Source organism: Myotis myotis, unplaced genomic scaffold (genome assembly GCF_014108235.1).
Source record: "Myotis myotis isolate mMyoMyo1 unplaced genomic scaffold, mMyoMyo1.p scaffold_m19_p_32, whole genome shotgun sequence".
Lineage (NCBI taxonomy): Eukaryota > Metazoa > Chordata > Mammalia > Chiroptera > Vespertilionidae > Myotis > Myotis myotis.
In genome coordinates this window covers 1,300,490-1,311,848 of record NW_023416338.1, presented here as the reverse complement: position 1 = coordinate 1,311,848, position 11,359 = coordinate 1,300,490, and the positions used below count along the sequence as shown (strand labels likewise).

The following is an 11,359-nucleotide window of genomic DNA, read 5'->3' as shown; positions in this document are numbered from 1 at the left end:
TTTTTATATATACAACAAATTTTTAATTATGTACTGAAAATAAATTACAGGAAATAACTTTAAAATGCAACAGAGAACAAAGTCACAATAAACATTCCCATTGGATTCCCTTGGGGGTGAGATTGCAGTGCTCAAGGAAGATAAATATCACAAATATATCAAAAACTTCAAATAGTTTATGCATTCACACACCGACGTGAGCCACAAACATTCCTTCACAGGGACTGTACTTATTAGCCTACCACAGAGCCAGATTTTGCCATAAACTACAAAACTTTTAATACAAAATTGTTATTTATATATTTATATTTCATATACATGCCCTATCTGTGAGTTTAGAAAATAAAAGCTACACACTGTACAGACACTCTTAACTCATAGCTGTAGGCAACATTTTTGGATGGAATTCCTCCCCCAATAAAATTAATGGCATATTTTATGTACATGAAGGTTAAACCGCATGACAGTTCAGATTCCCAGATATGCATCTCCTTTTAGGGCAGGTTTATAAATTTCAAAAGGCAAGACAAATGTACACCTCAGAATCACTTTCTTAGCTACAAGAGTTGTCATGTATTTTCTGTGAAGTTTCTGATACATGCATTTATGTAATACTGGTATTGAAGGCAGTAAAGCAATATATACTTTTAATGTAGTGGCTCAATAAAGGCTTCATTGTCATTCCAATCTGATTCTTTATACAGTGATTCATAGCTTCTCTAAAAATTAAAATTCAATGGGACACTGTTAGAGAGACTCTAAATAGATTTCTTAAAATATTTCCCTGAAATATCCTTTTACATAAAACAAATTTCACTAACATTAGCTTAAGTAAAAAGGAAAAGAAAGATTTAAAAACATGGCACAAATGTGCATGATAAACTAATGCTCCTCAGCCAATTTCCATGCCTTAGGAGCCATGAACAGAATGCTTAAAACCAACCAACAATTTTCACACTCTGTGGCAGCCACCTGTGAAGCCAGTTGTACTAAACTACTTCTACAGTTGATTGTAAACTTTGGTTTATTTGTATTTGAGTTCTCATTGTACAGCAAGCATGAACAAGAGGGAGAGTGGAGTCCATGAGGAGATGAACTGTCAGTCTGTCTTTAACCGGGCATGATGAGACACCTCGTCAGTCAGGCCTGCTTTGATAGAGTTTGTTACAGACTGCCTTATGTTTTCCTCCATCCAATTATCACCCAGGGGCTTCAATACCTGTTCCCACAGTGTTTCAGCAAGCTGATCAATCACTGTTCCAATTTCTCTGAACTCCCCAGAGTATTTAACATATGCCCAAGTACAAAGAGATGTCAGTGCCAAACCCATGACCAGGTTACACAAGACGGCTATAGAGTTTAGACCGATGAAGCCAGTCAGTCCTGAGATTATATACATAGCAAGCATGACTGCAAAAGTGTGGCAGGTGTACGAGCAGCACAGAAGATATTTTTGCCATCGTTGTGCTTTATGAAATTTGTATAGGTTTCTTTATTTCAGCTTCAAGCTGGTCCTGATAATGACGGCAGAAATCATCTCCACCCATTTTTTTTTTTTCATTGAACGAAACTGTTTAATTGCCACTTCCTTGAGGTCCGGATGTTTTCGTTCCAGATCTGAAGGTGCAATGTAAGGCTTGTCTCCACCACATACCTGTTCCATATTTCTGCAATAAATCTCTCTTGCTCCTGCTACTGCAGCAAGATTATTAGCTTCAGCTGTTGCCTGAAGCATGGACTTTGGATGTGGAAGTTCCTCTCCTTGATAAATTTTAATGTAAGCCTTAAAATATTCTACAAGATCCCTGCAAGTGACTTTAGATCCACTTATCTCTTTTTCCACCAAATTCTCAGGGGCAAGCAGCAATGGCACCAGATTTCGAAGCTCTCGTTTAAAGTCTTCATCAATGTCTTTCAATCTCCCATCAAAACTAGGATTAGTTGCAACTTTAAGACCAGGATGTGGTAAAAGGAAGCAACCAAGATTTGAGAAACAATCGCGAATGTGCTTCCTTACATTCTGTAGCTCTTCATGCTGATTTTGCTTTACTTGCAAGTGCTGAAGATCATCTTGAATATTCTGAGACAAATTATATACCTGGACTGAGCTAGTCATAGTGCTCAGAGCAAACACTGTTGCACAGTCTTTGATTGTTGACTGGCTATCGAAGGCACCCGGAGTATCCATTAGCAGCACAGCCACTTTTGTTCCATCAGGTCTGTCAATCACAACCACTTCATTCCAGACTTGTATGCCTGTTGTTTATCTTTCACAACCACCTCGCCATGTAAAGCCAGTCAATGGTTCGTTGTTTCCACCAATCCAACTTTGATGATCCTTGTTATACATACATCTAAGCATGAAGTCCAGTAGAAATGATTTCCCTTTATGAAAAGCTCCTGCCACGGATACTACCACTAGGTTAAGATCACGAATGTGCTCCTGTAGCAATATCTGCTCCAAAGCTGCTTCATCAAGCTCAAAGTTATGGTCATCCTCATGAGCAAGAACAATCTGTACTGGACATGGTTTCTTCATAACCTCATCAGAGTTTACTAGGTTCTCATCTTCATAATCCTCGCCTAGCGAGGTCGTGGACGAGACGTGGTTAACCTCGGTGCCGGGGTCGCTGGTCCGCCGCCTGCGCCGCAGCTCCAGGTGCGGCTGCTGCCTCCACGCCACCTCCTCCCCTTCCGCCATCTTGTACCGATTTAAAATTAACTCCCCACTCTTTTTTTTTTTTTTTTATTAAATATATCTTTATTGGTTTCAGAGAGGAAGGGAGAGGGAGAGAGAGATAGAAACATCAATGATGAGAGAGAATCATTGATTGGTTGCCTCCGGCATGCCCCCCACTAGGGACTGAGGCCGCAACCCGGGCATGTGCCCTTGACTGGAATCGAACCTGGGACCCTTCAGTCCACAGGCTGACGCTCTATCCATTGAGCCAAACTAGCTAGAGCTATGCCTCACTTTCTTGTTGCTAATGTACTAAACGGATTTGTGACAGTTTTCATGGAGCAATGAATGGATTTGGAACTGGAGACGGTACCAGGGACCAGATCACAGGGTCTTAAATGTGAAGATGGGGAATTTTACACTTTACTCTGAGGGTAATGGGGGGCATTGGAAGGTCCCTGAGTAGAGAGGGAACACAGCCAGGACTCCTGTTCTGGAGGCCGGTGCAGAGGACAGACTAGAGGAAGGTGATGCTGCAAACTTTTTTTTTTTAAAACAAAGATTTTTTAAAAGAAATATACTTTATTGATTTTCTACAGAGAGGAAGGGAGAGGTATAGAGAGTTAGAAACATCCATGAGAGAGAAACATTGATAAGCTGCCTCGCGTCCCCCCCCACCCCCCCCTGCCCCCCCACTGGGGACGTGCCCGCAACCAAGGCACATGCCCTTGACCAGGACTGAACCTGGGACCTCTGAGTTCGCAGGCCAACGCTCTATCCACTGAGCCAAACCGGTCAGGGCGATGCTGCAAACTTTTACAATGGGTGGGAATGTCGTAGCCTGAGTTCGGGTGGGGCTGATGGGATGGGAACTTGGGGAGGAAGAGTAGAGAAGATTTGGCGACTAATTCTGAGAACAGGGAGAGGGATCGAGGGGCTGTGGTCACTCTAAGAAGTTGAGCCTGGGGAACATTTGCATAACAACACCAAGGGATCCACTTCCTCCTTCCCTCCTTTAGGGCAGGGTTCAAGGTGCATTTCTTTTGGGTAGCAGCTTTGCCAAGCAGGGTGGGCACTGACAGGCCCTGGGGAGCACTGATGGGGTGGAGAGAGCATTTGTGACAGCCATCCACAACAAGAAATCATCATTAGTCCTTTCCCATTTTTTGCCACCAGAGCCTGGGGGCCGGAGAAGTGGACCCTGGGGTCTCCAGTTTCCAGGAGGGAGAGAAACCCATAGGGTCTCTCCAGCCCGAGCCCTGGGGGGCTTGTTAGTGGCTGGGGGCCCCTGAGACAGTAGCTCTAGGGATCCATGTATAACAGGGCCCAGGTCCTCAGCCTCCCCCTCTTAGGCTGCAAGCAGTGAGCGATGCAGGCAGGAAGCTCCCTTGGCCATGGTGAGTATGAAATCGGGCCTTTGCCGAGCTGGAGAAGCCGCCCAAGCCCACCCCCAGCTCATGTGTGGTCTGAGCACATGGGGCACCAAATGCATACACGCATGCTCTGCAAGCAGCAGGCACACACAAGCAGGCATATATCCTGGAGCTTCCTAGGCGTGAATGCACACATGCTCATTGAGTTACTCAGCAGCAAGGGCTTAAAGGTGGTGGGGCAGGGGCTCCTGCTTCCGGGAGAGCTTCCTGATGAGAAGAAAGTGGAAGAGGAAAAAGAAAGCTCCAGTCCCTGTGTGTTCCTCATCCTTTACCCTCTCCCTGGCAGTGCCATGGGCCTGACCCTGAGCTCAGTACCTGCTGCCTCCTCCTAACTCTCCCACCAAGCCAGCAGCTGGCCAGGGGATCTCGCCATAGGTGCGATTTTCATGGGTTCCAGGTATGCAAATAAGAACTTCCTCGCCGAAACCGGTTTGGCTCAGTGGATAGAGCGTCGGCCTGCGGACTGAAAGGTCCCAGGTTCGATTCCGGTCAAGGGCATGTGCCTGGGTTGCAGGCACATCCCCAGTAGGAGATGTGCAGGAGGCAGCTGATCGATGTTTCTCGCTCATCGATGTTTCTGACTCTCTATCTCTCTCCCTTCCTCTCTGTAAAAAATCAATAAAATATATTTAAAAAAAAAAAAAAAAAAGAACTTCCTCGTCCTGTAAGCTGACTTCCTTTTGGCCAGACACTCACCTGTCACAATTTGGACACTTTGAGGCAAACTCAAAGTCACAGCTTCTCAAGTGTTGCAGGGATCAATTTCAGCCTCATCCAGGAAGTCCCCCTTCCTCCCTCTCTCTGAGGTGTGTGCAAGGGGCTGGCACACATGCCACCTCTGTGGCGAGGGTGGCCCGGGGCCTGGATGACCGTATGTGTCCACTATGTTAGGTGTGTGCCTGCCTCTGGCATTCCCAGAGCTGAACAGAGTCTCCTCTGACCTGTGACAGGATGGGCCCCACCCCACCCTCCTGTTGCAGCTCTGCCAGCTCCCACCCACTTCTTTCTCTCACACCCACATCTTGTCATAAAATCTAGTGGGCTCCACCTGCACACTCTGTCCATAAATGGCCACCTCTCACCACCTCCCTGGCCCAGCCCTCATCCTTCCCACTCATGTTCCCCAAACTCTGTTCTCCCACAGTGGCCAGAGGGCACCGGGAACACCCGAGTTAGGTCAGGTCCCTCCTCTGCTCAGAGTCCTCCGTGGCTCCCACATCACTAGGTGTAGAAGCTGAAGTCCTCACTGAGACCCACAAGACCCTAAGCAACATGCTCCCATCACCTCCCACCCCCATCCCCTCCCTCTCACTTCCTCCTTCTGCCCCTCTCTCCCTCCTGCTGCTCCTGTTCCAGGCACAGTCCTGCTCAGGGCCTTTGCACTGGCTTAGGCCTCTACCTAGGACACTTCCTTCCCCTAGGATTCTCTTGACTCATTTGCTCATTTCTTTTTTTTCCTTTTTTTCTTTATTGTTGAAAGTATTACATAGGTCCTGCTTTCCCTCCATTAATGTCTTCCAGCCTGCTCCCATCCTCCCTCCTCCACTCCCCCTTCCCCCCCTCCCTGCACCCTTCCCCTTCTGTAGGCCCTCACCCCCCTCCACTGTCTGTCCAAGGGTCAGGCACGTATGCAAACAACTTCATTGGTTGGTCTCTTTCCCTTTTCTTTCAAGTGTGAATTCAGGGCCTCTGTTTTGCTGGAGAAGCCACCTTGGCCCCTCCCCAGCCCTACCTGTGAGATCTGAAAACGAGGGAGGGGAAACAAGGAATTCTGAGTGACTGAACAGTAAGCCTCAACAAGCCGTTTCCTGGCCATCTTCTGTAAAATTGCCACCCTCCTCAGACCCCTCGATTACCCTTTAAGTGCAGTGCTTCTCTCTCTCGGCGGCACTTATTGTCCGATATGCCCTCTCACTTATTTACTTATCGCGTTCCTTATTTATTGCCTGGTTCACGTCTCTAGAAATTTTTGCTCCTCCAAGGCTGGGATCTCTGCCTGTTTAGTTCCCTGCTGTGTCCTCAGTGCCCAGAGCAGCACCCGGCGCAGAACAGGTGCTCAATGAATAAGTGTGGGATGAAAAGGAGCCTGCAGACTCACAGCCCGTTAAAGTACACCCTCCAGCGACACAGTCCTGGCTTTGACTCCCGGCACCACCATGGTGAGATGAGAGATTATCCCTATATGCTCTGCCTCCTCAGCAGTGCAAAGCTGGGAACAACAATCCCGTCTCTCCTTGCAAGAATTCTGAGACCACAGGGTTTGTAGCATTGTTCAGGGCATCTTTCAAACTCTTATCTGAGAGCTCACGGATCCGTCCCCACTTTCATAGATGGGGCTCCCAGGGCCCAAACCAGCTGCCCAAGGACACACTGCCCTCGTAGGTGCAGGCACCCACATTCAAACGTAGGCCTGTCTGATTCCAGAGCTCGGCGTGGTTGTCCCTGCAGGCACCAGAAGGGCTGTTTTGAGCACAGAATTTCTGCTCCACGTCATGGGATGTTTGTCAGGGAGTGACTTTCTTGTCCTTGGAGGCCTGCGAGTGGAGGGTGGATGGTTGTGGTAGAAGAGACGCCTACACGGAGTGCATCTTTAAGATGCCTGAGAAGGTCTGAGCTATTCCTGTCTGCCATTTACAGGTCATTTTGAAGGGATGTTTCTCAATGTGAGGAGTTAGAACATTCTTCCCTTAATTGATTTTTGCAGAATTAAACTTGCAGCAAACTTCCAAGACATTTAGATGGCCCTTGTCAATTTCTCTGGCCCCATTGCTGTGGGTGAGTATTTTCAGGGGCACAGTCATTCATTTTTTTTCTCTTCCTGTAAGGATCACTGGTTTGCAGATCACCCCACGTGCCACTAGATGGCGGATAAATCAGGACTCTGCTCTCTGTGGACCCCACCTTCTTGTCTCTGATTGGTGTCTGAGGCCCCCCAGGCTGAACTATGTTTATCTCTCAACCAATTAACTCTCAATAAGCAGGGAGACACTGCATTGGACCATCTCCCTTAAAGCAGAGTCCCATGTTCCAAGTGAGTGAAAAATACCCTAGAAATACTCTAATATTGATACTGTATCTTTTTTTTTCTGAGGTAGAGAGTAATTGATGATAACCATTCACTATTTCTACTGAAGTCTCATAATTTCAATTAAAATGGCCCATTATTTCAGACTTATGTTCCATTTAATGAATAGAGATGTGTCCATGGGGCACAATGCCTGGGGCCCGCCTTACTATTAAGAGGGCCCATGATGTTGTTTAAATTTCTTTTAAGATCAGAAGGAATAAATGCAGTTTTAGGATTGAAGCGTGCATTCATCTTTACACCAATGCAGCCCTAAAGCATAAACATTTAAAAAAAAAATGTAGATAATGACAGTGTTACAAGCTTTGCCTTTCTCGGGCATTTGAACTGTAGCAGACACAGGAGTAAATACTTGGCCCTCACCCCCTTGGCTTTTATTATGTCCTTGAATTCTCTGCACATGGTGGCAAATTAGAAGTGCTGGGCGATTACTGTCTCCTGGTAGGAACTCTCAAGCAATGGCAAAAGGGAGTTGATGGGTAAACACCCCAGTTTCCTCACTGTCCCTTAGGGTTCCTCAGGTGGGATTAAAGTCTAGTTGCCAGTGGTAATTTCCTTGACAACGTGCCTTTGTTATGTCTCTCCCTCCCCCAGTCTCCCGCCTATGTTTTGCAGGATGATGGTCTAGATCAGTGGTTCTCAACCGGTGGATCACGACCCCTTTGGGGGTTGAACGACCCTTTCACAGGGGTCTCCTAAGACCATCAGAAAACACATTTAATTACCTATTGTTTTTGTGATTAATCACTATGCTTTAATGATGTGCAATTTGTAACAATGAAAATACATCCTGCATATCAGATATTTACTTTACGATTCATAACAGTAGCAAAATTAGTTATGAAGTAGCCACGAAAATAATTTTATGGTTGGGGGTCACCACAACATGAGGCACTGTATTAAAGGGTCGCGGCAGTAGGAAGGTTGAGAACCACTGGTCTAGATAAACTATTTGCTCTTGAATCCTTGCCTCAGTATCTGTGTCTAGGGGACTCAGATTAAGGCCCTGGTGTTCTTACCACCTCTCCCTAATCCCAGTATCAGTATCTATTCCTTACAGATTTTTGTGATTTTCTTTTCTTTTTAAAAAATGGAAATGTATTTGCCCAGCGGGCGTGGCTCAGTGGTTGAGCTTCAACCTATGAACCAGGAGGTCACGGTTTGGTTACTGGCCCGGGCACATGCCCGGGGTTGCAGGCTGGATCTGATCAATGATTCTCTTTCATCATTGGTGTCTCTCTCTCCCTTCCTCTCTGACATAAATAAAAATATATTTAAAAAAATTGGAATGTATTTGACCTGTAACACTGTGTAAGTTTAAGGTGTATAACATGCTAATGTGATCCTTTCATATGTTGTAACGTAATGGCCATTGTACCAATAATTAGCACCTCGGTCGTGTCACAAAATTATCATTTTTTTGTGTGTGGGAATAGTTAAGATCTGGTCTCTTAGAAAGTTTGATAATTATACTACAATATTGTTGTGTATATTCATTTTCTATGCCTTAGATCTCTGGGACTTATTTATCTCCTAGTTGAAAGTTTATATCCTTAAACAATATTTCTCCTCTTCCTCCACCCTTCAGCCCCTGGCAACCACCATTTCACTCTGTTTTTATGAAAGTTTAACTTTTTCAGATTCCACATATGAGTGAGATCAAATGGTGTTTGTCTGACTTATTTCCCTTAGAATAATGCCTTTAAGGTCCACCCATGTTGTTGCATATGGCAAGATTTCAGTCTCTCTCATGTACACTAATAAAAGAGAATGATGCAAATTGACCGTACCTTCACGTCACCTACCAGCCAATCAGGAATGAGCATGCAAATTAACCGAACAAAGATAGCGGGTTAATTTGCATAGGCAGGCGCAGAGTGGTGGGGGGGCCGGAGGCAGGCATTCAGCACCGCCCCAATCGCTCTGGGCCTCTGGGCAGCGTGGGAAGGTGGGAAGGTGGCTCCGGCAGGAGGGAGAGAAGGCGGTGCTGGCAACCAGGGGAAGGAAGGCCCATTCTTGCCCGAATCTTCCTGCATCGGGCCTCCAGTGCCTGAATACTATTCCATTGCATATATCACCACATCTCCGCTATCCACTTACCTGTTGAAAAGCACTTAGGCCAGGGGTGGGCAAACTTTTTGACTGGAGGGCCACAATGGGTTCTTAAACTGGACTCAGAAGAAGGACCTGCGGCCGTGTTTCCCGACATTGCCATGTTAACACTGCTGCTGGTGAAGGAGCAGAGGGGAGAGCAAGAGAACCCTCCGCTCTTTCGGCTCCGCGGGCCAGATAGAACAGCCGAATGGGCCGGATCCGGCCCGCGGGCTGTAGTTTGCCCACGGCTGACTTAGGCTGTTCCCACATCTATGATTTTCTTGTTATTAAAGAGACACTTGTTAGCTGGGTGATATTAGGAAAACAAGTGACATCATTTCTTTTTTTCCCCCTCACCATTTGTCCCCCCTTCACACTTTTCCACCTCCACTGCGCCCCACCTCCCCCATCACCACCCTGTTGTCTGTGTGACACCCTTTCCGAGTCTCTCTTTTCCTTTTTGTAGAACAAGGATGTGTAGCTGACCCTCAGTAACTTGGTCTATTGCATTTTCTCAGCCCTCTCTCCTCAGACTCCTAAGAAGCAGTGGGAAAATGCCACCTGGCTGGTGACAGAGTTTGTGCTGGTGGGTTTCTCCAACCTCCCACACCTGAGGACCACCCTCTTCACGCTGTTCTTCCTCATGTACCTGGTCACCCTCAGTGGCAATGCCACCATCATCACCATTATCCATGTGGATCGGACCCTTCACACCCCCATGTACCGCTTCCTGGCGGTGCTGTCCCTGTCGGAGACCTGCTACACGCTGGTCACCATCCCGAATATGCTGGCTCATCTGCTCGTGGAGAGCCAGGCCGTCTCCATTGCTGGCTGTCGGGCTCAGATGTTCTTCTTCCTGGGCCTGGGCTGCAGCCACTGCTTCCTCCTGACCCTGATGGGTTATGACCGCTTCGTAGCCATCTGCCACCCGCTGCGGTACTCGGTGATCATGAGACCCACAGTCTGCCTCTGCCTGGGAGCCCTGGTTTTCTGTTTGGGGTTCTCAGTGTCCCTGATCGAGACCAGCATGATCTTCTCGTCGCCCTTCTGCCACAGCGACCGCGTGGAGCACTACTTCTGCGACATTGCCCCTGTTTTGAAGCTCAGCTGCGCCCAGAGCACAGGCAAAGCGCTGGGCATCTTCTTCCTCAGCGTCCTGGTGGTGCTGATCTCCTTCCTCCTCATCCTCCTCTCCTATGCCTTCATCGTGGCTGCCATTGTGAGGATCCCTGCGGCCGCTGGCCGGCGCAAGGCCTTCTCCACCTGCGCCGCCCACCTCACTGTGGTCATCGTGCATTTCGGCTGTGCCTCCATCATTTACCTGCGCCCCGCGTCCGCAGGAAACCCTGCCCAGGACCGCCTGGTGGCCGTCTTCTACACGGTGGTCACGCCGCTGCTGAACCCGCTGGTGTACACTCTGCGCAACAAGGAGGTGCGGGTGGCTCTGAGGAGGACCCTGGCGCGCAGCTGCGGGGTTTGCAAATGACCACTCGCTCTGCATTGTGGCTCTAGCTTTTTCGTGGTCGTGTGTCCTGCCTGACATTCAATTTCTCCTCCTGGAAAACGGGGGGCGGCTCCCAGAACCTTAAATGACATAGTCTGCTCTAGCCGGTTTGGCTCAGTGGATAGAGCGTTGGCCTGAGGAAGGGCCCCAGTGTGGATTCAGACCAAGGGCATATACCCGGCCTGCAGGCTCCATCCCCAGTAGGGGGCTTGCAGGAGGTAGCCAATCAATGATCCTCTCTCATCATTGAGGTTTCTATCTCTCTCTTTTTCGCCCTTCCTCTCTGTAATCAATAAAAATATTTTTTAAAAGCACATATGTACAAACGTCAACATGCTGGAAGTTTATTTTTATTTTTATTTTTTTTAATTGTTTTATTGCTTAAAGTATTACAAAGAGTATTACATATGTCTCCTTTTTCCCCCCACCCTTGACAATCCCCTGGCCTCCCCTACCCCCAAGTGTCTTATGTTCATTGGTTATGCTTATATGCATGCATATAAGTCCCTTGGTTGACCTCTTACCCCCCGCCCCCGCCCACTTGCTGCCCCCCACCCCCTTTC

General features: G+C 47.7%; 1 protein-coding gene and 1 pseudogene across 2 annotated transcripts; one reads left to right on the top strand and one right to left on the bottom strand.

Annotated features, from left to right (window-relative positions):
* Nucleotides 1-2,716, bottom strand: LOC118652572 (annotated as a pseudogene).
* Nucleotides 2,717-4,762: 2,046 nt separating this feature from the next.
* LOC118652573 (olfactory receptor 10T2-like) lies at nucleotides 4,763-11,048 on the top strand. 2 transcript variants are annotated; one of them, XM_036302484.1, is made up of 3 exons: nucleotides 4,763-5,899; nucleotides 6,939-7,144; nucleotides 9,811-11,048. In XM_036302484.1, the coding sequence occupies exon 3, from the start codon at nucleotides 9,936-9,938 to the stop codon at nucleotides 10,776-10,778; it is 843 nt and encodes a 280-aa protein (XP_036158377.1). In that variant the 5' UTR covers nucleotides 4,763-5,899; nucleotides 6,939-7,144; nucleotides 9,811-9,935; the 3' UTR covers nucleotides 10,779-11,048. The 2 variants fall into 2 exon arrangements, with proteins under 2 accessions (XP_036158377.1, XP_036158376.1); XM_036302483.1 differs by having other exon boundaries at nucleotides 4,763-6,272.
* Nucleotides 11,049-11,359: the final 311 nt, after the last annotated feature.